General features: G+C 39.3%; 2 protein-coding genes across 4 annotated transcripts in view; both read left to right on the forward strand.

The window, feature by feature from the left end:
- The window catches only part of ano2b (anoctamin 2b), a 66,459-nt gene that overhangs the window by 9,039 nt on the left and 30,018 nt on the right, over positions 1 to 27,402 (forward strand). Inside the window, exons 3-16 of one of the 2 annotated variants that reach the window (XM_042403888.1) lie at positions 5,085 to 5,183; positions 5,628 to 5,779; positions 6,169 to 6,223; positions 6,323 to 6,374; positions 9,064 to 9,119; positions 10,026 to 10,073; positions 10,942 to 11,006; positions 12,002 to 12,136; positions 12,892 to 13,052; positions 13,467 to 13,549; positions 14,063 to 14,149; positions 17,776 to 17,859; positions 25,720 to 25,794; positions 26,038 to 26,239. In XM_042403888.1, the coding sequence (XP_042259822.1) occupies positions 5,085 to 5,183; positions 5,628 to 5,779; positions 6,169 to 6,223; positions 6,323 to 6,374; positions 9,064 to 9,119; positions 10,026 to 10,073; positions 10,942 to 11,006; positions 12,002 to 12,136; positions 12,892 to 13,052; positions 13,467 to 13,549; positions 14,063 to 14,149; positions 17,776 to 17,859; positions 25,720 to 25,794; positions 26,038 to 26,239 (1,354 nt within the window). The remainder of the gene's footprint in view (positions 1 to 5,084; positions 5,184 to 5,627; positions 5,780 to 6,168; positions 6,224 to 6,322; positions 6,375 to 9,063; positions 9,120 to 10,025; positions 10,074 to 10,941; positions 11,007 to 12,001; positions 12,137 to 12,891; positions 13,053 to 13,466; positions 13,550 to 14,062; positions 14,150 to 17,775; positions 17,860 to 25,719; positions 25,795 to 26,037; positions 26,240 to 27,402) is intronic. The other variant, XM_042403889.1, reaches the window with a different exon arrangement.
- LOC121891128 lies at positions 21,522 to 23,251 on the forward strand. Of its 2 annotated transcripts, none has more exons than XM_042403890.1 (3): positions 21,522 to 21,848; positions 22,335 to 22,984; positions 23,075 to 23,251. In XM_042403890.1, the coding sequence occupies exons 1-3, from the start codon at positions 21,810 to 21,812 to the stop codon at positions 23,220 to 23,222; spliced, it is 837 nt and encodes a 278-aa protein (XP_042259824.1). In that variant the 5' UTR covers positions 21,522 to 21,809; the 3' UTR covers positions 23,223 to 23,251. The 2 variants fall into 2 exon arrangements, with proteins under 2 accessions (XP_042259824.1, XP_042259825.1); XM_042403891.1 differs by having other exon boundaries at positions 23,080 to 23,251.

The following is a 27,402-nucleotide window of genomic DNA, read 5'->3' on the forward strand; positions in this document are numbered from 1 at the left end:
CTTGTGATCATCTATCATCTAGAAATAAATAGCAGCAGATTTTGCTGCTTGTGTTAAGAAAAGTACTAGTCCACTTCAGTGATCAGCTCAGATGGATGTTTATTTGTGTGATGCAACAGGTAGCTTGCAGTTGTATATCTGGTAAATGTGTATCCAGGTTGATCCCTACATCTGACCACCTGCAGAGCTGTAGGAGATCCTTTAATGTCAACCCCCTCACAGCCATTCCCCCACCTCACTGACTTCAGCTTATAGCTGCCTTTCATGCTGTTTTTCTCTTTGTCTCTGTCTTAATTTATCTTTCTCTGTCTCTGTCTTAATTTCATCTCCCTCTCACCCTGTCTCTATCTGTCTTTCATTCTCACATCCTCGCTTCTCTATCCACTCACAGCTTCACTCTCTACCCAGCCATTCTATCGCCCAACTGATCACCCTCTCCTATTCGATGAACCCCCTACTCGATGCCCCCCCCACACCCACCTAAAAATGCCCCCGGCTGCGTCCTAGTTACCCCCCCTACAGAGATAAAGAGCTAATTGGAAATCCCTATACTAATTAACCTTCTCCAGACTAAAAGGTATTTATATCCTTTTTGATAGAGCGATAGGAAAGAAGGGAAGGGAGGGTGACGAGGAAAAGAGGAAGGGATGGAGGAGGAGGAGGAAAAAGAGGGGTGAGGGAGCAGAGGATTGTGAGTGAGAGGGAGACATATAGATGGTGGTGGAAGGTGAGTAAAAGAAAGTGAGGGAGGGGAGCTAATTAGGGTATTAGCAAGGTATCAGCACTTTAACATATCATAAAGAAATCATTGCTAATAATAAACATTATGAACTAACAAGACTATTGCTGAGAAGACTGGTAGCTATCACTACTCTGCAGATTTACATTTAGAGTCACCCGGTCGGATTTTAGGTAAATCTGCAGGAAACAGCAATGTGGGAAATGTCATATAATTTGAAGAAACCACTTGTTCTCACAATACCACTGCATGAGATAAAGTTCAACAGTTGTGTTTGATGTTTTGTGTTTACAGTAATGATATTAAGATATATGTTTAATCTGCCATGGTACATCACTGCTGCACAGGTTGTGGAAAAAGCATGTTGTCACCAGTAGTGTGAGCTGGATTATTAGACTAGTTGCAGTTACTCTTTAATTGAAAACTTTAACTGAGGTTTTTCCTCTTTAAAACTTTTTCATACAAATTCACATCTACAAAATGTGCACTGATAATGGACTTTCGCTGCAGCTTTTACTAGCTCCTAATAGCTGCCCTCATCTCCAATTTATTAGTGTTTCAAATAGGTCTGATGTTGATGACTGTTTCCCTGGTTGGATGACTCAACAATTGGCCACAAAAATGACAACAACCATGAATGAGATTGACACAGATACAGGTTGTTGTAACTGGTCTTATAATATAAATAACAACTCTTAAATCTGCATAATTCATTGATCGACATGACAATTGTTAGTTGCTCTTAGCAACAGCTACACCGCAGCTACTGTGTCAACTGAAATTAGCTCGAATGATTGTCACTCACAGCTAACTGGTCAGAGTAAAATAACAACTGCTTCCAAGCAGAAAAAAGCCAAAAGTAAATAAATAAATCAGTGTTATTATCAGGCTTCAAACCCCATGCATCATTGAGTTTATTCAGTATTCAGATTGTCTTTAATAGAAGTTAAAATAAAACTGGACTTACCTACAAACATTTTTATTGTGAGTATAATAAGTTGTACAAGAAATATTTCACTCATTAAAAGAGCAGTTGGCTACACGCTCCACTGTTTCTCAGGACAGGAGAAGACAGTGCGGATGTGAGTGAGACAGAAGATAATGAAATATAAGAGGAGTAAGAATGACAGTTACATGAGTCAGCCAGTCAGTCAACCAGTCAGTGAAACAGTGTCTAGCAGGTAGCAGAAGGTACAGTAATATATATGAGGAGGGGTGGGGGTGTGGGAGGTTGAGGGGGAGTGAAAGATGTCAGGAGAGTAGGAGTCGAGAGAGGAGAAAGGGAATCGTTTCAGGTTTCCATCATTTGCCATGCCACCTTTCTCTTTTCACTCCCCCTCTTACAGAAGCTGATGGGGGTCTGAGGAGGGTACGGTTACCTGGCTGTCGTCCCCTGCTGGCGTTGCTCTCTTTTATTTCTGGTTACACTCTCACTCGCACTGAAGACCAGCTCTGTAACGGCTGCTACATATATTCTGGAAGAAGAGTTTCACTGCTGTTCTAAATGAACAGGGTTGTTATTTGATATTAAGAATTTAATCACATACCTCTTGATGCTATTTGTAGCCAGCAATTAGCAAATTTTGTTAATGCATCTTAAAATTAGGCAATAATTACAGTGTGGGTAATGGACCATTATTCATTAGCAGAACAGGCTAGATGAGTCAGGATTTTATTTTACATACAATAAATACATTATTTCTGTTTGGAAGAGATGCTGATTGGCTCTTGAACAGAAAAAGCAGCAAATGTGTGAGGAACAAGCTGCAACAACAAAGCAGTGAAGAAAAGTGCTCCGGGCTTTGCTTTAGGACTGAGCGACAGAGGCTGCATCTATCTTTTATACACCAGAGTCATGCTGCTGGCCAAACTGGTTAGCATAAGTGTTTCAGTGGGTCAGGGCGATGGCAGGGATTGGATGTGTCTGGGTGTCGGATGTAAAGGATAACTTGGATCGTGGAGTACTGTGCCATTTGAAATGTTGAGCTGCAGCTCCAGAGGCCAATTTTGAGATCTAGAGATAAAAGCAGCTGAGAGGAAATTTGACTACAGCGAAGTGCAGCACATTGCTAAAACAGAGTCTACTGGTTACATTTGATTACAAAGCAGAACTAACAGATGGTCTGGATTTTCTGTTTTATACAACAGGTAGTATAAGCCAAGCAATCTGATAGTATAATTCCCAAAATATAAAAAATTCAGAGTATAAAAAATAACTTTTTGGTGGAAAACTTTGGCCAAGACATGCTAATGTTGATGTACACAAATACACATAATCCTTCCATTGTTAAAGCTTGCATACTTTGGGGCGGCTGTGGCTCAGGAGGTAGAGCCGGTCATCCATTAATCAGAAGATCGGTGGTTTGATTCCAGTCTGCATGTCGAAGTGTCCTTGGACAAGATACTGAACCCCAACATGCTCCTGATGGCTGTGCCATCAGTGTGTGAATGTGTGTGAATGGTTAATTCCCTCTGATGGGCAGGTTGGGAGATTGCATGGTAGACCCTGTACCCATTCAGTGTATGAATGTTTGTGTGAATGGATGAATGTGGCTTGTAGTGTAAAATCGCTTTGAGTGGTCAGAAGACTAGAAAGGTGCTATACAAGTACAGTCCATTTACCATTTACCATACATGACTGAGTGCAATGTAACAAGGATGACCAATTAACAGCTTTTACTTAGCTATAGGCACAGCATGAACCGAGCTGCAGTACAATGTTCTTCTGACCACATAACATGACAGCATAAATATTTTAAAGGATATGTTCACAATTTTTCAAGTCTGTATTAAAACAATATTCATGTGCCCAAATGAACATTGGCATGTTTTTCTTGTTTTTATTATTCCTCCTGTTCCTCCATACTGATGATTTAGAGATTCCTTCATAATGCACTTACAATGTAAGTGATGGGGGACAAAATCCACAGCGTAGACAAAAAATGCATTTAAAAGTTTATTTGAGGCTTCAGCCATCCAAATGAGTGAAATCAAGACAATGGGCCTCATTCACAAACAGTGCGTATGCACAAATCTGTGCTTAAACCGTGCCTTAGATCATGCATGCGCACATATCATAAATGTCCCACAGTCTTAAAAAATGATAGTCAATATTTATTCAATGTAAACAGTATATTAGAACCACAATTATTTAAAAAATGATTGGGCCTAAATATACATTTAAAAGTGTGAAATTGCTAAAAATACAATTAATTTGCTAATTATGAAATTAATAGCTAAGACTTTGTAATCCATAAATCATCATCATAAATGTAATGAAATTATTAATATATTAAAATGGTCCTGTTCCCACTTTTAGATGACAGTAGCTTAATTTCCATATTGGAATGTGACAGTGATTAATATCCCCCATCAGATTTGGCTGTGATATATGCAACTGGTTAACCAGCAGTCTGTTTAGTGTTCCTCACAGCCTGACAGTTCAGTAGTGGCACAGGGAGGGGTGGTCTGCTTTCAGAATTCAAAATAAGGCTCCAAACGGTTGTGCCAATGACATGTTTACCAGCCAAATCTGCCTTTTCTGGCTTCTGCTTCTGAAACTATTGTTTGCATTTCACTAGCAGTAAAGTTTTTTCTGCATTTTTACCATCACTGCCCTCTTTGCAAAGAGTGACACTTTCTTTCCACTGCTGCACTACTCCAACAGAGTTTTCCTTATATAGAGAAATGGGGGTGTGGTAGTATGCTAATTACCGATAGCGAGCACAAGTCTGTCAATTTATAATGTTTCTGATTCACTAACATATGCACAATGGTAAGAACAAAATTGGCTGGTGTCGTGTGTCATGAATCTGATGGTAATTTTGCATGCACACTTATTTTGTGTGCAAAGTAAGAACATTTCTATGCACATATTTGTGAATGAGGCCCATTAACTTTCAAGGTTACTGCCTTTTCTGTGCCAAATTTCCTCTCTTTGTTACTATACTTCCTCTGTAGCTGGACAGGAAAACACTGTCTGACGAGACACGAGGGATTTTTTTAGTAAAACCATCTGTAGAAGATATTCACATTATTTGACTAACTCAGACTGCTGACGCCTCATATTATCCTCAGATAAACTTTTAAATACATTTTTGCTCAAAACGAGAGCTGTGGATTTTGTCCCCCATCATTTACATTGTAAGCACATTCGGACAGGATCTTTTAACAGTCAGTATGAACAGGAGGAATGATTACAGGGAGCAAAACCAGTTTCAGTGTTCATGTAGGACAGACTTGAAAAATTGTGAACCTATCCCTTAAAGTTCCTTTTCCTGTCAGTGTCCAGACTGCATTTTTTTAACTTAAAGATTATACTGTATCTCTACATTTTGCTTTTCAGTTAAAAACCCACGGCCCCAGCTTCACCCGTCTCCATGCGCCCTGGCCGGTACTGTGTCGTGAGGCTGAGTTTCTCAAGATTAAAGTTCCCACCAAGACGGTAAGATCTCAGAACCTCTATAAAGAAGTTTTTATTTTTATTGCAGTTGTTTTTTGCAGCGTTCATGTTAGTTCTGTGGATAAGTGGTCAAAGATAGACAGCACACATCCAGATATTTGATAGCAGAAAATGTTTCAGCAATATAAAAACACCAGTGGTAAAGGTTTTGGTGACAGTCCCCCACAAACAGTGAAGCCTTATTTTTACAGCCACTAATGTCAAGAAAAAAATTCAGAAAAGAATATTGGGGTGAAGTCCAATGTGCTGTCTGAATGTATCAGCCTTATTCTAATAGTATTACTAGTATTGGATCAGGGTTTCATATCTCCAGGGCCATTCAATGTTAAAAATGTATTTTTTTTCTAGAACAGTAAGGTACTTTGGACAAAAGTGCAAGTCACCTGTGTAATAAGCTGAATAATTCTGTGCTGTGTGTTTCATCAGAGTTATGAACTTAAAGAGGAAGGTGGTTTCAGCACTAGTATCAGCACAGTGTGGAGGAAACTGAACCAGCCTTTCCAGCCCAAAGTACCACATCAGGACCACGGAAGCACCAAGTTTCTCTCACACTGCTTCTCCAGGGACAAGCTTCACCTGTGAGACAAAAACTGAAATATTCCTCTCTGTTTGTCACAGACACCAACATCCTTGCACACATACACACGCACACACTACTATGCCTTACTTTGCTGTTACAAAACCGGGAAGAATACATACACTTACATACCAACTGATCAGAACAAAATCCTGTATGCCTGATTGATTACTGTTGCTCCCGTAGTCTGTGCAACTTCCACAAACTACTGGTAGAGATGCTCTAACAGGTTCAATTGACCAATAGGATTCCCAATTATCTTAGTGCTATTATCCTAGTGCTAGAGATATAATTAACATTGTTACTTGCTTGCATAAAGATCTACACACAGACAATGTAATCATTTGGCACTCACACAGTGTTTTAATTATTTGGTTGTGCCTCTCTCAGGTACCACATCACGTCTAAAGACACCTTCTTTGACAACGCCACAAGGGGCCGAATAGTAAGTGTTTATTCATATCTTATCTGTTTCTCCTTTGTAGGGTTTTTTTGTCCATAATTAGTTTATATCTCCAGTTTAACTGTCTCACATCTTTCATAGGTGTACGAGATCCTGAGACGGACAGTGTGTGTACGAACCTGTCAAACCATAGGTGAGAATAGCAAACAGTTAATGGGCGAGGCTGTGTGTGTCTGTGTATGAACGACACCAGTTGGAGTTATGCTGGATCTGATATGCTTGCTGTAGGTATGAGCATCGAAATATGTTGAAATATGTTGGCCTATAACTGATTAAAAACAGTCTCGTTTTGAGAATGTACTGGGATAATTTGCTAAACAGAGCAGAAGTTCAAGAAAGGTCATGTATCACTATGCTAAATACTGGGATAACAACATGCTTAAGCAGTTGCTTGTTTGGGGTCAATAACAAGGCTTTATGAGCCTGGACCGATTCATTCATAGATCACAGTGACATCCACCATCAAGTCAAAAGTAGTTCAAGGTATCAGTCAATATAAGGTTTGAGTATATTGAAACATGAAACTTGATTGGATTGGGAGTTTTTGCTTCAAAACCTCATACAGCCTGGAAAATGAACATTTCTGCAACAGGTCATGTAATATGAAGATGAGTATGAACAATGACTAAAAAGATTGGTTAAAGAGTAAAAAGTGAAAGCAGGTGTAGTGGAACACTTGTGTAACATCTTCAGGTCTGACACTTGAGGGTGAGGTCAGAGATCAGTTGCAGTTCATGGTTGCACTTAAACACTAAAATACACCTGGACTGTGTCTTATAGACTACAGGTGAAATGGGAGGTGATATCGATATGCCTTGTGGGAGTCCAGTGGGGAGGTGAAGTAAAGTGGAGTGCAGCAACCCAAACAAGAAGTGCAATGATTGGATAACTGGATGAGACCAACATCTTTTTAAACCCCTAAAATGTTTGGGAACGGCAGGCAGAGCCTGTTTGCTTTCTGGCACCACCCTGCTCCCATCTGACTGTTACTAGAAAGAGGCTACCCTCGTTAACACTTCCTGCAACCGCAGATGTCCGCTGGGACATGAGCAATTAAGGGTCCAAGCTTACTTTAAAAGTTAAAACTTCAAATTACTAAGAAACACATTAAAAGACTTCAACCTGATTCAAAAATGAGTGCACCGCTGTTTGTCTGTAACAGACATCTTAATCTCCGTGGGGATTTTCTCCATGAACTGCAAGTCATTTAGCATTTTGTTCTCTCAGGTTAATTAAGGTCTTAGCATTTATATATCTGTAGATTTTAATGGCATGCTGATAACAGCTAAAAGTGTCGTAGACGCGCACATCCAATAAACTTCAAACAGGTGCTGGACCAAAGAAATAATGACAAAAAGAAAGACCTTGTCTGAAGAAAAGCATGTAGCTCAAAATGTCACTGGTGGATGTCTCAATAAACTGCATCTAAGGGAGCTACAGTGTGCAGACCTTCATCTTTCTTTATGCTGAGAACAGCTGCTTATGCATATATGAGGCCCATATGAGGCTCCAGTGTCCACCATATGTCTGGTTGGCTTGCCCATCACAGCAGAAGGTCTCAGCCAGCGGGTACTGGTGGAGCTGCAGGGAAGGATGGGGAGAGAAAATAGAATTGCATCTCTTTAACCTCTATTTTTTCTTTCCCCTTCATTCTTGGTATATACATTTATCACACACACACACATGTACAGAGCCCGCTCCTTCTGTCTCTGTTGCTCTCTTCCATCTCCTCTACAAGTGGGTCATACTTCCTGGGTCAGGCTGAGATTGAAGCAAGGGGCCTCTGGGAGTTGTGGTTGTTTCGAGCTGGTTGAGTTGAGCATTCATGCATTTGTGCGTGCGTGAGTGAGTACGTGTTGGTCGTGAGGTTCATTAATAGCACGGCTAATCACTGCATAGTTCCCCGTCCCCTTTGAGGCACTGATAATTAATTGATTAATTACTTTGATGAAAGAGTCAGGTTTGTGTGTTAGGTCATCTGATGTGTCAGTGTCCGCCCTTGTATTCACAGGTCAGGCCATCGCTTCCCACATGAAATTTTCGAAAGACTAAAAGTGGCGTCGAACCTAATCCCAGTCTGCCTGACACTGAAAAACAGAATTAAATCGGTGCAGGCTGCAGGGTATGGCCTAATGGAGTGCAGATACAGCTAGTGTTCAAAGTCACTTTTTTATACCTGGGTTGGTCATGGAGAGTAAAATTAAACTAAAATTCTGTTGAATTTTAGCCTCCATGATCAAAATGAATATGAAAAATTTTCAGACAGTAACAATAAGGAACTGCTATATGATTGGAGAAATTTATTTACCATTAATGAAATCCAAGGTCAATTCCACACTGCTGAAGTGTCTTTGAGCAAGACATTGAATCTCAACTAGTGCGATGTCATCTTCAGGAATCAATAAAGTAGAGCAGTCTTCAGCACTAGATGTAAGATAAATAACAGAAGGCGCTCATTTACAAGGGCTACCACTTTATTTCATGCTGCATCTTGGAGCCATTTGGTGTAAACCCACTCCTTAGTTGGGTATAAGTGTAAATGTGTACACAGTTGTTTGTCAGTGCCAGTGACTCAACTATTGCCTCACCGGCTGTTTGAATTTCTAGTTTCAAACTCACTTTTCAGCCAAACCTATTTTTGGAGGAAAACATTCCCCTCCCACTCAAGTTTCAAGTCAAATAAAGGGTAAAATATCATGTCTTCTACCAGAGGATACATGATCTGTATAAAAGGTACATAAAAGGTTCAGTGATGATTTGAATGGCATTACAATTCCCTGGTAGGGTTGTCCTTAAGTATGTCTCTGTTCTTTCTCTTCCAGGCATCAGCACATTGATAGCAAAAGGTGTATATGACGCTGCCTTCCCTATTCACGATGTGAGTATGTGTGGTTTGGGATTCCCATGAGGCTCCCATTGCTTTCTATTCATTTCACTACAATATTCAACTTGCAGAGCAGGGAGGCTTGCTTGAAATAGGTCATCCATCGCCATGGAAGCCTGGATATGTCTTAAAATGAGGGAGCAAACTTAGAAAGATACATAATTGGCGGAGGGGTCTGTGGGTCCCCAGACAAAAATTGTAATTCAAAACAAATTTCCTGCATTTCTACACCACCTAACCAACAGCCACCTGCACTAGTCTAGATTATTTAGATTGAGGGCATTTCAAAAGTGTCAATTGCGTGAGCCTCATGGTCAATGTGTGAGAGTTAGCAGCCCCGATGTTACAGCCGACTCTGATTCAGCTCCTTCACAGCCATAGCCACAGCCGAATCATGTCCCATCAGTGAGCTAACATTAGGTGAGCAGGCTGGCAAAGTAAGCAAATGTTGACTCTCAAATCGATTTGGCATTTTGGCAACAGTACAATCCTGCTTTTAGCTAAGGTTTGGATGGAGTCAGTGGGCCATGCAGGTTCACTCAACATGCGCTAGCCTTTTCTTTTCCTATGTTCTATTTTCAGTCAAAGATCGCAGTTCAGCTAAATAGCATGTTTCTCACCTTTGTAAACAGTCAGACTCCTGTGTGGATTGACAGACTGTGATTGACAGCTGAGAAAGCATGCTTGAATGCTTTGAAAAATGGTTCATAGTAATAAAAACCTAAACAGGCAAAACCCACCTATTGGGTATCAAAATGTATCTGTGTGAGTGTGTTAATGCGTGCATTTCTAAATGTTTTCTGAAGAGTACAGTGTGGTGACCGTTATAGGTGTTTCTTTGTGTACTTGCCTGTGTGCGCTCCCTCTCTCCCCTTTTCACCCTCTCCTCTCGTTCCTCAGGGTGACTATAAGGTCATTGGACACCTTGAAGAGAGGAACGACAGACAGGTACACCGACTCCTCCTTCATGTCACTCTCTTCACCTATGACTTTCTCCTTTGCTCTCTGTGTTTCTCTCTTCTCCTCTTTCTCATCTTCATCTGACTGTTTCCACAAAAAACTACAAAAAGCTTGGAAGTGATCCTTTGAATGTGATACATTTAGTATGCTGTAAGAAATGTATCTCACTTAAAAAGCCACCTTTAAACTTCCAACAGCTGAAAAAAGAGGACACTTCTGCATTTCTAAAAAATGGTTTCATCTGTGTTATCTTCATCTCCTATCTTTTCTCTGTTTTTAAAAAAAAAAAAAAATTCGTAGACTGCTCCTCCTTCCCATCTGTCGAACACTGTCACAGATTGGAGTTTAAGTTCTATAAACATTTCTCAGAGGCAGAGCTGCTCCAAGGGCAGAAAAAAATCCCAGACTGACTCTAAACTGACTTTAAAGAGTGGAGCAAAAAAACTGGGACACTGAAAAACAATAGCAAAACAGCAACAGCAAACAATGAACTGTCTGGTTAAAATATGAATGAAAATTATATATAACAACTTTCTCTTTATCAATTCAATCATGATTATAGATGATTTATTAGGGCTAGATTATATTCTCTCAACATCAAGAGTGCTAGGCCTTATAATCTTCCTTCTCTTTTTCTGTTTTTCACTTGTCTTCAGGATAATGTTACTTAAACTGCAGTTCTCTGGCTTCATCCACTGAGGTTTACCTCAACCAATCAGATTATTTCTGCCTCCAGATCAGCTCTGCCTCTGACAATTGTGTGTTGATTTTCAACTGGTAAACTTACAACATGACAACATACACCCACACTGACTCTGTCCCTGTCTCTCTCTCTCTGTTTCCTGTCTGTAATCAGGTTCTGCATGAAGAGTGGGCCAGATACTCAGCCTTTTACAAGTACCAGCCCATTGATCTTGTCAGGTAATGCGACATTCACCCCAGTTACTCATACTTTTTTGGAGCTTAACATTTTTGCCACTCAAGATGATTGATTTGCAACAGACTACTACAGTAATTGCAATGTATTTTGGTTATTGTAGCTCACTATCGACATTGATAGAAATGGCCAAATCTGGGGGGTGCACAAAATCCACAGTGCTCTTTCCACTCCAAAATATATTCAACAGTTTATTTGAAGCTAATATCAGGGTTCAGCTGTCCAAATTAGTGAAATAAAGTCAATATCTTTTAAAGGTACTGTGTTTTTATTGCCAAATTCCCTCTTTTTGTGACAATCCTTCCACCACAGCTTAACAGGAAAACACTGTCCATTGAGACAAATTAGGGAATTTGTTACTAAAAAGATGGTGAAAGATATCCACTTCATTTGACTAACTCAGACTGCTGAAGCCTTATATTATCTTCAGATAAACTTTTAAATACATTTTTGCTTAAAACGAAAGCTGTGGATTTTGTCCCCCATCACTTACATTGTAAACGCATTTGGAAGAGATCTTCTAATGGTCAGTATGAACAGGAGGAATGATCACAGCAAGCAAAATTTGTTTCAATATTCATATGGACACCTGAATATTGTTTTAAGACAGACTTGGAAAATAGTGAACCTGTCCTTTAAGGAGCCCTGAGTCTCACGTAGCATTTGTTGTGTACTGCCCCCAGCAAGTACCACCGAATAGAGATGCTTATGGTTAAGGTTGAAATCCATGGTTAAGTCTACCAGTCCGAGCAAAGGAGGTGTGATTTGTAAACAAATCTAAGAAAGTGCTTCCCGAAGACTCAACTCAGTGAATTAAAATTCACTTTAAACATTAACACTATACTTGCTCTTCTTTAGGATCAAAAACATCATTAGGGTTCTCATACCTGTGTTGCGTGTTGCTTAATTCTCTACTATGGCAAAACCATGATCTCCACTGTAGCTTTCACCTTATAATCCCTGACCTCTGACCCCACAGGAAGTACTTTGGGGAGAAGATCGGCCTGTACTTTGCATGGCTCGGTGTTTACACTCAGTTGCTGGTACCAGCCTCCATAGTGGGAATCATTGTGTTTGGCTATGGGGTGGCAACTGTGAATACTGACATACCCAGGTAATATACATGTTTGTGCGTATGCATGTACACACACTGGAAAGCCTCAGTAGAAGTTCCAGGTTTCACTACAAACTGCATCACATCTTCCTTTGTGGAAGAAAACAATTGTAAAATCCTACATTTCGAGATATGACATTTTTTGACATAACCCAACTACTTTGTTCAATAAAAATAAAAAGGAAATGTCTGGTTGACACACTACTAACACAAACCTGTAAAAACAGCCCAAATGACTACTGCATCCTCTGCTCTTTCAATGACATTTCTCCTGATTTTAACTAAGCTAAACGCTGAAGGCAACATGATATCTAACCCTAGATGAAGAAAGAAAAGAGGGATTTCTCCTATGCTTACCACAGTTTAAATGTATGCACACAGGCCCATACACACACACACTAGACTGGGATTGCCCAGATACCTGCTGAAACTGGCTTTAGTAAGGGTTGTGTGGGAGGAACACAGAAGGTACAGCTGGCAGTGTGTGTGTGCTAGTGTGTCATCAAGCAAAAGGTTGATAATTCAGCCTACACTGACTATGAATAGGGTCAAAGCAGAGAAGCTTGTATTATGGTTGTGTGTTAAAAGTTCCATTCAGTTCTAATAGCTGATTGTAACAGACACAAGGGTCTGCAAAAGGAAACTCTAGTTGTTTTTGTACATTTGTTTTTAGATTTAATGCATCATTTAAATTCTACAATACTAAAGTATTAATATTGTCACATATAATTATTCCTGATCTTTTCCCTTTTAAGTCTTGAGATGTGCGACGAACGTCTCAATTTCACCATGTGCCCTCTGTGTGACGGAGCATGTGACTTCTGGCAGCTCAGCACTGCCTGCGGCACCGCCAGAGCCTCACACCTCTTCGACAACCCTGCCACCGTCTTCTTCGCCATCTTCATGTCCCTGTGGGGTGAGGTTATGTGTGTGCATACGCATATGTCATGTGTGTGTGTGAACAGGCGGGCTGAATATGAAGTTGCTCATTAATATCTTATGATCTCCTTCAGCTCAAGAGCAGGTCCTCCTGCTGGGAGTGACAGGCTAAAATGACACACAATAAAGATTGACGAAATGTAGAGAAAAAACTAAAAAGCTGAAACCTGAAAAGGCAGTTTGCAGTACAAATTATAGTCTAACCTTTTAATGTTTTTTTCAAATACTGAGGTGTAGCACCGTATTTGCGCCACATTACCAGGAGCATACTGTGATTTGTCCTCGCCAAAGATGATCTTGTATACTGTAAATTTAAGAGAGGATGTTAATTATAAAGACTGTAATCAACATTTTTGTGATTTGTGTGACATTTGTTTTCTTGTGTGTGCAGCGGTGCTGTTCCTGGAGCACTGGAAGCGTCGTCAGATCAGTTTGAGCTTCAGTTGGGATTTGACAGGCATCGAGGAGGATGAGGTATATATAGATACTGTATTTACACATGCAAAAAACACACTAATGCACATTAAGACATCATGCACATTAATGCGGGAGTGAATAGACACAGATAGTTGATACATATAAACACACAGGTACAAATGTGCCAACTATATCACAAGATAGAACTTTGATCGTGGTTGATTCTGCAAAACAGATTAAACTCAGTAACAATGTTTCTGATCGGTCAGTACCAATGTCTTGCCAAAGTTTTAAAAAATGTTATTTCTACAATATCCCTGCATAGCAAGTAACGCAAAATAATGCATTTGCTAAATGAAAGATTGTTGTCATTCTTTAAAGGACACATAAAGGACACACTGGCATTGAACAAATCATCTGCTGCAGAATTGTCCAATATGAATGTAATTTGTACAGAGACTGGGCTAAAATGTAGATATGCACCATACACACACACACACACACACACACACACACAGGCATTCACACATATGTACCCAAAGTCAACTGTTTCTCCTGTTTGTCCCTCAGGAACACCCCAGACCAAAATATGAGACCATCCTCCTTCAGAAGAGACAGAGGAAGCAGAAAAATAAGAAAAAAAAGAAAAAGAATGAGGTAGGAAAGATGAGAAACCACCATCTATTAAGCTCGTAGGACCACATAAAGCCTGTTTTCCTTTTCCTCTTGAGTGTGTATGTGTGGGTGTGTGTGTGTGTGTGTGTGTGTGTGTGTGTGTGTGTGTGTGTGTGTGTGTGTGTGTTATGTATGGAAGATGTAAAATGCCTAAATTAAAACAAATCAAACAAAGTAAAATCAAAATAAAGTAAATGAAATACAATACACATTATTTCATGCATTTCCTTTTATGTATGCATTTACTGCCATAATATAATGAAAAGTCTGTTAAAAGCATATTTATTTAGCTTTTTGTCTAATAACTGAATAAATTGTTAAATGATTAATTAAACTGTAGAGGTGTATTACATTTCAGTGTTGTCCAGCAGAGAGCAGCATAGAGGTCCAATGCACCATCGTTAGTTTTCATGAGGAGGTGCAGGGGAGCTGATTATTTTTTGGGACAGAGATGTATTATCAATGCCAAAAGGAAAAACAATCAGCTGTCCAATCACAGCTTGGGGCACAGAAGTGCAGTGAAAATCCCTCTAGGTGTAACAAATGTAACTTATTGCCAACAGCTCATGCCTGCACTGATGAGCTATGCCCATGGTTCCGATCCCAAAGCAGTGATTGGATAGTTGATTGGTTTTCATTTTGGCATGAACAGTGCCTCTCCATCTCAAAAAATTAAAAGCTCCCCTGCACCTCCTCAGGAAAAGTAATAACAGCGCTTTAATTTAAGTATTGGCAGCTCTCTGCTGCTCTCTGCTGGACAACACTGAAAAACATTACACGTCTTCACTTTGGTCCTGTTTACACCTGGCATGAACATACATCTCCACGTGTCTTGAGCGACCACTTGTGATCAGATCTCACTTCCCTGCTCTATATCCAAATAAACACATACATCATTTCAGCGGGATCACCGGGGGTCTGTGTACCCTCCGTCCAAAGCTGAGCTTTCAAATGAAATGCTCATCCTGCTTGATTTGCTCTTGCGCTGCGTCCGAACATTCATATACTGACACGCCAACAGCATCGGTCAGGATCTAATGTTAATTAATGTTCTGTGTTCTTCTACACATCCAATAGATCAGCTGTTACATACATCATAGAGTGAAACTGTTTGGTGTAAAGCAGCTGTCCTCCTGATAAATCCTGAGCTCATTATGTTTAGCAGCGCAGCAAAACTAAAAACTGTAGTTATCAACTTGACAAGACAGAGGAAACTATCCAGCAACGTTTAGCTTCTGAAATATTTTTTTAGACAGACAAGCTAGAAGAAGCTAGAAGTTATTTTCTGGTTTTGGTTTTATTTCTATACCAGTTGTCGATTTGATGAGGAAACAGGATTAGGGAAACGGGGAAAACAGGAAAAGACGAGAGGTGGATTACGTTTTTTTAATTCACACGAAAAACGGAAAAACAAAATAATACATTTCTTTATCCTGTTATCAAACAAGCTGAACACAGCTTTGGACGGAGGGTTCTCAGACTGAGAGGCAGCAATGCTATTCTCGTGCCTATTCTGTAGGAAAATAGAGGACGTCAGTTGAGTAGGTGGTCCTTCAATGTGGCCCAGGACACATTGTGTTTACACTGCTAAATGAATGTGGTCACATGCGGCCCAGATCACCTCCGAAAGTGGTCTGAGTGATTGGATCTCAATGCGTCCTCAATGTGTCTTGGGTGCGTTCACACCTGTACTTAGAGCTGTCCACCTGTGATTGGATCACCTGAGACGCATGTTAATGCCAGGTGTAAACAGGGCCTTTGCTTTCTGTGTTGTGATCTGATTTTAATGTGGCCTGGAAAATTCATGTCACAATGAAAAACATTAATTCATTCAAGACAAAAAGCTAAATTATTTTCCTTTTACCATATGTTTTTCATTTAATTATGACATAGTAAATTTGTACATAAAAAAGACATGCGACTTGTTTTTATTTAGGCATTTTAAATCTTCCATAGAAATAGCATATGAACAAAATATGAATTTTCTCAGTGAGACCTGGCTGTCAACAGTACTATGTCACATGATTTCACTAAATCTAAGCAAATAGAAAGTTACTGATGGAACCATCTGGAGGTTCAGATGGTTCCCGATGATCCTGATCGTTTGGTTTCCAATGCGTGCGGCAGACATTAGTGTGATCTAGTGATTAGGAATGATCTAGATTTCCTCTGTAAATTGGGTCAATCACACTGAATCCTGGCCGTGGCTTCCTGCCACAGCCAGAATGAGACAGGAACTAATTCACATGATACAGAATCACTGCCACACCATTGCAAAACCTGATCCGTGGAATAAAAATAGGAAACCCAAAGGATCCCACAGGTGTTTCAGTATGCGCCATCTGTTGGTTGCGTTTCAACAAAAGCAAAAACAACCACTCAGTTCCTCCACAGGCAATTCAAAAGAGACTGTCCTCCCAAGAAAAATGACAGAATCAGACTTTCAGCAAATCCCCAAATGATTATGTTCAAGTGACAAAGCCCTCTAGTGGTCGTAGGAATTATGACTCTTGTCCGCCGGGAGCAAAGAAGGAAGTAGAGAGATGTAATTATGGAACCGCATGGTCGGGGTGGATGATGGGTCAGTAAAATGTTGGCGAGGGTGCTGTTCTTCTCCTGTTTCCTACCAACAATCAGTGTTGGTTTCTTTTAACCACAAGCAAGATTGTTCCCTGACCTTAACCACGTGGTTGTTATTGTAACCATGACAACGAGGTGCCCTCACCATGGAATAAAGTAGTAATTTTAACCCAAACTATAATCCCTCTCTGTGATTTTTGTGCTTAAACTTGACCAAGCCTTAACCATAGCTTTGTCAGGTCATAAAATGGATTTAAGTTTCTGACAGTACAAAAAAGCAAAGACAAACAACATCTTACACACTAACAAGATATTTTGTGATTTAATTTAAAGGACTTGGTCGAAAAGATTGATTATGTACAGTTACAGCATGACCTCCGCAAGTCTATATTCTGACTGGCTTTGTGTGATTTTGCGCCTCTGTGTTATACATTATAATTGTGTCGCGTACGATTTGTAGGTTATTAAACCGAACTTATAAGCAGATTGAACTATCATACATGACACATTTAGCAACACTAAGACACATTACAAAATAATGGGTCATAAAATGAACTGCAGAAGGATCAGAGTTTAAAAAAAAATATATCTGTCTGATCATTATTACTTTTGGATTTCTACTATTAGTTTGCATACAGAAAGCTACTGTAATATTGTGTTGAATACATCAGTTGATAAATTATGAGAGCAGCTGAAATGTTAAAACTTGTATTTGATAGGAAATGAAAAGCATGTTAATATTATTAGAAAATAACTGTGATGAGATGATATATGCTATAGCTGCTGATGTCTCAATTGTGAGCCAAGCAGTGTAATATGATTATGAATACAATAATACAATCATGTTTATAATAAAATACATAAAGACAGAAGGAGGTCAATATTGAGGTTGGGCCAGGAAATGACAAATTTCACAGCGACTATTGTAAATGTGCATATGTTTTTGTATTTTGTATGTTTATGCATGAATGTGGCTCTGTGTGTGTGTGTGTGTGTGTGTGTGTGTAACCTGTCCGTCTGTCTTGCAGCCAGAGAAGCAGGAGGACGGGACAGTGACAGGGAAGGACAGATGGAGACAAAAACTACTGTCTGCCATGGCTGCAGGAATACCGGTAACCTCTCCTCTCCTTTCCTTTCCTCTCCTCTCCTCTCCTCTCCTCTCCTCTCCTCTCCTCTCCTCTCCTCTCCTCTCCTCTCCTCTCCTCTCCTCTCCTCTCCTCTCCTTTCCTTTCCTTTCCTTTCCTTTCCTTTCCTTTCCTTTCCTTTCCTTTCCTCTCCTTTTCCTCTTCCTCCTTTTTGCCCCTTTTCCCCTGTCCTCTTCCTCTTTCTCTACCCTTTTTCTTCCGTTTCCTCCTCCTCCTCCTCACCTCCCTTTTCCTTTCCTTTCCCTCTTCTCTCCTATCCTCCCTTTTCCTCTCCTGCAGGCTGCTGCCTATCTGTTCTTCTCTTCCTGTCCCATCCTCTGGCTGCTACAATCTCAACTCCTCAGGTATTTGTTTGTGCAACTTTCTGTGCATTGTTTGTAAATTTTACATTAATCTAGACATGTGATGGTCACAGCAACAAACTGAGCTTTATTAATTTTTTCAAGTCGCTTTGTGGGATTAAAAGCATAACAGAACCATTTCTTCAGGGTCTGTTGACTATCGTAAAGCATATCTTCCATACTGCATCTATACACACATTTTCTGTCCTGAGCGAGCTTGTGTGAGCTTCTCTCTTGTCATATAGAAATGACATTCATAACAAATTATGTTCAAGTGGTTTTCATTCAAATCCCTTAGTAGTGTGTGTATGTGCGAATTTTGGAAAGAATTTAGCCTCATAAATTCTCCTCTCCTTTTATCTGCTTGTTTTCGAATGCAGATTTTTTTATTATAAATCTTGCGGTATAACCATCAGTTTCTGTCAGAGAAGATGTCAGTTTTTTTCATCATGAACATTTCATTTTCAGAGTGAAACTCCTCAGTTGTTCTAGTCTAGTCAAGCTGTTAGTAGGCCATGGAGAGTTGTTTATATCCATGCAGATGGAGCTAGTTTAGACATTTATTTGTACTAAAATAATCTGTATATTTGGCTGCAGTGAGGGAACAGAATGTACTTGCCGTCAGCAGAAGAGGAGACAAAGCTGTTATTTTAGACAAACAGATATCAACAGAGACAGAGGCAGCGTGTCTGCGAACTCCGGCAGGCGGAGAGTGTTTTTGTTCCAAAGCAGAGAGGAAAAAAGTCAGGAAGTGAGTTAGAAAAGCCAGAACGTTCACCCACGTAAAGTCAAGTAATCACTTGGTTAGTCAGCTTTATGAAACCCTGCTAGTAGTTAATGACATGTTTAAGAAGGACTGTGGACAGAACTGATGACACACAGCTGATGCTAATGAGGGATTTTCAGTCCCTTCCCTTTTTCTGGATAAAACATGTGAGTGTGTGGGAGAACTTGTACATACATGCAAATAAAAAAATACACATAATCTTGTCTTAAACACGTCTAAAGACCGACAGCTTGGCAATATAAAAATTACATTTCCAAACTGTTGAGTAAATTACCCTTTGAACTATATATTTGTGATCTGTTTTTAAATATTTATATTTTCAGGAATTAATATGTAAAATAGAATAATACCAATCAGACTGTATCCTTAATCTATTGTAAAAACCTTTGGCTTAATGTCTTATTGTGCTTGCTGGCTGGTATGGCTCACTGGCAATCCTAACTGGAACAGAGCTCATTAATTAATTAATGTCATGAGTTACACCTGTGCCTTTCCTGAAAAATGTCTATTTAACTGCTGTTTTGAATGGTGTAACTACAATACAGTATATTCCTGCATCTGCTGCTTTGGCAACAACTCATACCAGCTTTCAAAACCAATAATGTATGTGAAACTAAAAAAAAACAAAAATGAGGCATCAAGAGAAGCATCAAGAGAGACAAAGAGAAGAAGATAAAGAGAGAGAAATAACAATAAACAGAGAGAGACTTAGAGAAGTGGAGGGATGGAGAGAAACAGAGGGAGGGCGGATGAGTGGGTGTGATACATGCTGGGCAGGAAGCCAGGGGTAAGATTAGTGACCGTCACTATGGCGACACAGCACTCTCTAAAACACACACATACACACACACAAGTGTTTGATTTATTAGCTGAGACAATGAAATATTTTGGAGGATCAAATATATTTAGATTATATTTCAAGGGTATACGTGAAGTGGTTATTTGTGTAACTGAGTCACGCATTAAGATGTTTTAGATTTACACTAGTGTGTTGATATTATTTTATACCTAACACAATATACAGTAAATCAAGTAGAATAGCCATAATTTATTTGTGAGTACTTGGCACATAAACAATGCATCATACAAACATACAATCTGTTACATTAATTAAAATGATATGATGGACATAAAGTTCTGTTTCAAATCATTTCTTGTAGTAGGACCTGCCAGTAGTAATAATGTGAGACATATTCAAAGAGCTAAAAACATCTGGTTTATGGTACCACCAAGTGTCTTACAATTACAGTATTATAGGTGTAATTGCATTTTCTCAAATCTATACCTATTAAAGACAACAGCTTGCAGTTCATAAGAATGGGCACGACTAAACAACTGCATGGAGCTTCCAAATGGACAACCATCCAGAGATTTCCTTTTAGCTACTGTACAATCCAGAGCTTCATTTGCTTGCATTGCTTAACTAGCTGATTAGAATACAAGAATTCTGTCGAGATTCATAATGGATTTATGAAAGAACCACTTGATTCTGATATGGGTTTCTTAAATGTGCAGTTTATGTTTCTGGCACCAGTTATAATCAAGGTCAAGCATTTGTGTGTGTGTGTGTGTCTGTGTGTGAGTAATTTTATAGTGAGCAGTAAATGGAGATGTTTGACACTAATGAATCATCATCATTGTGCATCATTACTGATGGCATTTTTTGCACTGGGCACTTATTTTATTATTTTGTTGTGTATATTTTCATCGAACAAAACAACAAAGAGAGAGATAGAAAGAGGGAGGAGGATGAGGAGAAGGCACGCGCCACATAGAGAAACAATGACCGTGAGTGAGTCTCTGTCATGAGATGATGTCTTCATTGGGCTTTCCTCAATGGAGGGTACAAGCCAAATATAACACCTGACCCATTTACTACTCTTATCTCAGATGACTGTCCCCACCAACCATCACACACACACACACACACACACTTCCACTCTGAAGGTCTTTTTGTCCTTCAATAAGGTGATCCCTCAGGTTTGTCAACCTCTGTGTGTGTGTGTATGTGTGTGTGTATATATATATATGATGAAAAAAAGCATGACTAGAAAAGCTCTTTTATATGTTGCTTGAAATGATGGCTTGGGCCCAAACGGCAGTTCTTAAAGGCATGCTTAATATATAGAATACAGGTTAAATAGACAAGAGGTTGGACATATACTGTACTTAATCATGAAAAACCTTGACATCTACTGCAGTTATAACATTTTAAACAGTCCTATTGAGAGGCCGATTCATTTAATTCATTCAGTTTGACTCAGAGGTACAGCATGGATCATCAGCATAAGAATATAAAGAGATGCAACAGTGACACATTTAAATACATGTAATGGACTGATTTTGTAGAAAAGTACATTTTGTGTTACTATACATTTCCAAAGAGGAACATCCTGGTTTAAACACTATAAAAAAATGTTTCTGTGGTATTAAGTGCAATCATGTTCAATAAAGACAAAGGGCTTGTGTCTTTGAAGGTTGTATGAAGATGTGTGTTTGTGTTGGTGGTTTTCTTCCAACTGAATATCAGGAATCAGACGAGTTTGCAAAGTTGTAATAATTATAAATGTAAATACACATGTAATTGTTATTTTATTGGTTGTAAAGCTGAAGTCAGCCAGTTGTTTGGAAGGTTCCATCAACCTTAATGACATCATGACGGTTCTAGAATCAAACACAACAGAAGCCTTCAGGATATTTGAGCCGCTTCATTTCTACATCTTCACCCTTCGAGTACAAACGCAGAGAGAGTATCCAGTGTTTGAATATTCTGCAAGTTTTCAACAACAATGTTTGCTACAAGCTTCAACAGCTTTCAGACGGGCATGGTAAGTTGATTAAATGTCTTCATTTATCTGTATTCTAACACAAACAAATACTAAGTCTCATCTTTGAGACAAGTAAACGAGTAGTTACAATGTAAACATAAAGCACATTTTAATGCTTACTTTCATCATTTAAAAGGTTGAGTTCAGTTCTAACTAATAGTAAATGCTGAGCCCACTGACCTGTTGACCTTAGCAGGGAAATACACAGACATACACAGAACTATACAGAACTATAACTAGTCAGTAAGGAACATGGCACTTTTGAAATCAGTCAGGGTAAAGTGTATGTAAATGAAAAATTATTATCAGGGTTATTAATTCTACACACAAGTACTTCGATTATTACATAGAAATAATATTTCTATATTTATTGCAAATGTTAAGCTTTAATTTAGGGTTTATTCAGCTTTACATGTAGTATTTCTGGCAGTTTTTAAGGTTAAAATAACAGATGATCTAAACATGCATCCAAATATTCTCTCTTAGTATTGTAAAGGCAAGGATCCCCTCATGAAAGAGGTCACAGATGCCATGGCCAGACTCACAGTTACTGAGAACACACGTCCTCTTCCCACAGAGGATAGTGGTGTTGTGGCTATCACAGCAGCCATGGCACGGCTCACGATAAGTCCACTTCCTTCAAAAGTCCTGAAAGAGGGGAAATTTCACTTCCCATCAAGGCCCACCGAAAGCCCAATACCGATGGTCATTGATGGTGAGCCCACTAGAGTCACGAGAACTCTGGTTAAAGATGCTAGACTCTGGTGGGACAATGCACTGCAGTCTGCATCTGTAGGAAAGACACTGGAGGCCAAAGAGAAGGAGGCTCCTTGTATGGAGAGCCTTGGAGCCACTTGCTCTACGGTTATTGAAGGAGAATCTGTCAGAATCCAGCAGATTCTGAGGATTGCACCGGAGACCCAAGTGAAGGAGACCTGCAGCCAGAAATCTACATGTATTCCCACCCAAAGCTCCAGCAGCGTTCAGCCACAGTCCACCAGAGTGAACCAGACTCTGACTGAAGATGCCAGAGTCTGGTGGGACACAGTCGTGCTGCACCAGAAAAAGCCGGAGCTCCCAAAAAAGCCTTCGCATAAAAGGAAACGGGAGGCTGATAATCCAGCTGAAGGCAGAAAGTAGATGTTATATCATTTCCCTGTACTGATTATTCATTGTAGATGTTAATATTCTAGAGATTCAAAAAACTTTTCATCTTTATGCAAAAGCGCAGACAGACCTGCTAAGCAAAGGACCAGGAGAAAGGCTGACGGAAGTGGTGACCACACAAACAAAGATGATGCATCTTTGGTTTCCACGCCACAGCAGAAGAGTGGAGCACGTAGAAGAGACAGTTTTCAAATAATTCTTAGATGAATGAGTAAATGTAACCTTGTTGATGTTTCCTCAATGTGTCTCTTATCTCACTATTCATCAGTGTTCACCTTTTAAAGACACTTCTATTTAATAAAGATGCCTCTTTTCAATTTAAAGATATGCAGAAAATGAACCACACTAAAATGAAACCCACTTGCATAGAAGTAACAGGAGCTCTTACTGGCCAGGGACAGAGGGGCATTTCAGCCCTTAAACAACATAACTTTATCCTTGTTGCTGAAATTTGGTATCTGAAAACTCGTTTTAAAGATCTAATAGTCAACACACTGTAGGCAGAGTTTGCTTTTATGAATAAATGTGTCCTCCATACAGGCTTCATTTACATATAACCCTAATATTTTAGTATAACTGCATATTTTGCTGCATCTTATTGATTATATCGGCAGTTAGTAAACATAATACTTATAGTCAGGAGAATCTAAGCTCAAAGGTCCACTTACTAGTTTTCAGAAAAGAACACTAGTTAATAGACCTTTACATTTAGATTGTCTTTGCCATTAAAAATGCCTTTACTGTTGGCTACTGAATGGAAGGAGATTCCTATGGTCTGGTAGGGTATGATGTGTACGCAGGTTTTACTTATTCCAACTAGAAGGTAATAATGTTAAGTTGATAAATAAGAAATAAATACATAAGCAATAAGTATAATATACCGGTATATCCAAATAAATCAGTATCCACTAAAATAAATAAATATCTGTTTATATATATGTCATATACAGTTCCAGTCAAAAATTCGGACACATCTTCCCATTCACTTGAATGAAAAAGTGTCCAAATTTTTGACTGGTACTGTATGTTCTGGGGCCTCATATGTGCATGTGCGTGCGTTCATGCGTGTGTGTGTGTGTGTGTGTGTGTGTGTGTGTGTGTGTGTATGGGAAATTTATTCACTGCAGGTTGCACTGAGTCAGTATATTCACTAGATGGTGCTGTTGTTCTGCTACTTAGTATATTGGAGGTCTTCAAGTGCACAAAATAATCAGGGTCTGTGTCCATCAGTCTGTGCGTGTGCATGCATGCGTATGTGTTTGTGTGTGTATGTGTGTCTATGTGTGTGTGTGTGTGAAATTCCATTCTGCCTCTGCCTGAGCCTGCCCATGTAAGTATATGTGTGTATATGCCTATAATCACTGATGCTGGGGTGAAGGGGGTCACATACCTGGGAATGGAGATGCAGCATCGTCTCTGCAGAGATCAAACCATATTTAAACATGGGCAGGCGAGTCAAACGGCTTTTCTTTCAGGCACAAGTAGGTCAGGTTCTCCTAGTGGTTCAGAGTTCAGAGAACCAAGTCACACACACTCTAGTACACTAGCACCAGACCATCCAGAGCTTTCATAACTGAGTCCAGCTTTCAGATGATTGCTTTTGATGACTTTGTCTTGTGACAATTTTTACTCTTTCTCTGCGTGTCCAAAAATATAAAGAGCGGATCAGACCTTGAGCCATTTGACTTTGAACATTAGTTAATTAGAAATTAGGACAGGAGTGTATTTGTGGGTAAATTCTGTTTATGTTTAAGAGAGGTTTTGCCGGTTTCTTGGCTTACTGTGGAGTTCATAGTCTTAAAAGAATAGTTAGACATTTTTTTAAATACACTTGCTGCTGAGAGTTAGATAGGAGGATCACTATAACTCTCTTATTTGTAACTTACGCTAAATACAAAGCTACAGCCAGCAGACAGTTATCTTAGCTTAGCATAAAGACTAGAAATAGAGGGGAACAGCCACAGATTAGAAAATGTGTAGCACAAAGTTGTCCATATATGGTCTCAAGTTCTCAAAAAGTCCAACCAATAAATGACTGTTTTCCTGTGTTGCGTATTGATATTTTAACATCTCAATAGGAAAAGCTACATAAATCTACCAGTATATCAGCTCTTGGGATAAATCACACGAATTGGGAGTCATCTGGGTATTTAATTCTATGGAAAGAAAACATTCTTCCAAGATGGTCTCCAAATGTAGGATGCAGACTGTAAAACGGGCTATTGTGCTCATTTATGTCACTGTTGAGATGTAGTAATGTTTCCTGTGGAGGCGGTGAGGTACAGATGCCTGGAGTACTGCGCCTGCTTCAGCTGTCCATTTAGCTTTTACAGTGCAAACCATTTGAAGGCAGGAAAGGGAACCGTGACACTGCGTCTCACATCGGGACACTGAGATTCATTTTTATGAATGCAACAGCTTCTTTCTTCTCTTTTGAGATGTCTCAGTAAGCGTCTCCATGTGCTTCTATAAATCATTTGAAGGCAGGAAAGGGAACCGTGACGCTGCGTCTCACAACGGGACACTGAGATTAGTTTTTATGAATGAAACAGCTTCTTTCTTCTCTTCTGAGATGTCTCAGTAGGCGTCTCCATGTTCTGCACCACAGATTTCCCCCCAAAAGTTGATGAAGCATAGGCCATTGTATGAGTGACTGCTAACTTTGTCTCATCCTTCCTTTGTTCCTTCCTCTCTTTCCTATTAGCTTGCCATAGAGAAGTTGACCTGGAAAGACCGTCTTCCTGGATATTTCATCAACGTTTCCTCTATTCTCTTCATGGTTAGTACATAAAAATCAGGTTAATGCTCTACTTAGAAGCATACATGTTCTCAGTATGTATGGATGAAAGCACTTTAAATAGAAAAATAAACATGTAGATGACAAAGTTAATGTACATACAGTAAATGAGGACGAGTGACCTACATTGATGTTCTTTGAAATATTCATTCCAACCACTGCAGTGTAAGTATCAGACAAATACGGTTGAGTTATGACTAATTCATTTTCTTGCTTTGGTCCCAGTTTGGACTGACGTTTTCAGCAGTTTTTGGTGTCATCATCTACCGCATCACGGTGTCTGCCCTGATGGCGATGAGCCCCGACCCAGAGACCAAGTCCAACGTTCGGGTGACGGTGACAGCCACTGCGGTTATCATCAACTTAGTGGTTATTCTGATCCTTGATGAAATCTACGGCGCTGTGGCGGTGTGGCTGACTGAGCTAGGTAGACAAATGCATTCTTCACTCCTATAATACAGTGGCAGGAATAATCCAATGGACATACAGAAAAAACAAAAAATGGAGCAAATATCTCCAGCAATTTGACAAACTGACCTCAGTAAAGAATCAGAATTGTGTTGTTTATTATGAAATAGTTTAACATTTATATAGGTCCTTGTTACATGTTTTGAAACCTCTACTGAATGTTTTATGTTTATTGTGGCACTGCTTTGGCCACGATCTCTCCAGTAAAACAATTTTTTAATCTCAGTGAGTCCCTGTCCTGTTAAAATTAAGTTATAAATATACATTTGGAAAAATACACTTGTTGGCTTTCTTGCTGAGAATTTGATGAGAAGATTGATGCCACTCATGTCTGTGTTAAATATGAAGGTACAGCCAGGAGACTGTTAGCTTAGCACAAAGGGGAAACTGCTAGCCAATAAGTTATGGTTGTTATTTTTCGAACACTGATTTTTTTGTATAGACTAAATAAACAAGATATAATGTCTTTATAGGTAAACTTGTAGCTCATAGGTATAGTTTTTACATATCTATATATATATATTTTATTTTTTTATTTATTTTCTTTGGACAGGGCCTGGCTCGCTGTTTCTACTGCTTCAAGTCTCTGTGCTAAACTAACCATGTCCTGTCTGTAGCTTCATATTTAATGGACAAATGAGTGGTATCAATCTTCTCATCTAAATCTCAGCTAGGAAGTGAATAATAATGTTTCCCAAAATGTTGAACTATTCCTTTAAACATAATGGTAAGCACAAAAATGCCATTAGTCAGTGTTTGAAGGTTGTCCAAGTCCGCATGGCAATTTGTTTTCCTAGTTGTGCAATAACGCTTGCAGTGGCCATGTGTCACTCTCATTTTATTGCATTGTATGATTTTCAAATGAACAGCAGTTTAGTATCAAGGAAAAATTTTGAACATATTTTAATATTTGTCTAATGTCCAGCTGAGGTTTCTTCTCCTTCTTACTGGTTACTAAAGGGAATCAGGGGTAAACTCTGTCACTTGTGTTTTCAATAACCAAATCAACATTTTTACATGAAAAAATTCTTATTCTCTGTGTAAGTGTGTGTGTGTGTGTGTGTGCGTGTGCGAAAAAGAAAGAGTCTTTCTGCCTCTGGGTGGACAGTTTGATGAAACTTT

This window comes from Thunnus maccoyii, chromosome 23 (genome assembly GCF_910596095.1).
Source record: "Thunnus maccoyii chromosome 23, fThuMac1.1, whole genome shotgun sequence".
Classification (NCBI taxonomy): Eukaryota; Metazoa; Chordata; class Actinopteri; order Scombriformes; family Scombridae; genus Thunnus; species Thunnus maccoyii.

Excerpts from the sequence above, each read along its gene's own strand:
- LOC121891128 (XM_042403890.1), top strand. The coding sequence starts at position 21,810 with ATGTTTGCTACAAGCTTCAACAGCTTTCAGACGGGCATG. Across the intron at positions 21,849-22,334 it reads ACAGCTTTCAGACGGGCATG|TATTGTAAAGGCAAGGATCC; the intron begins GTAAGTTGATTA and ends ATTCTCTCTTAG. Across the intron at positions 22,985-23,074 it reads AATCCAGCTGAAGGCAGAAA|CGCAGACAGACCTGCTAAGC; the intron begins GTAGATGTTATA and ends TTTATGCAAAAG.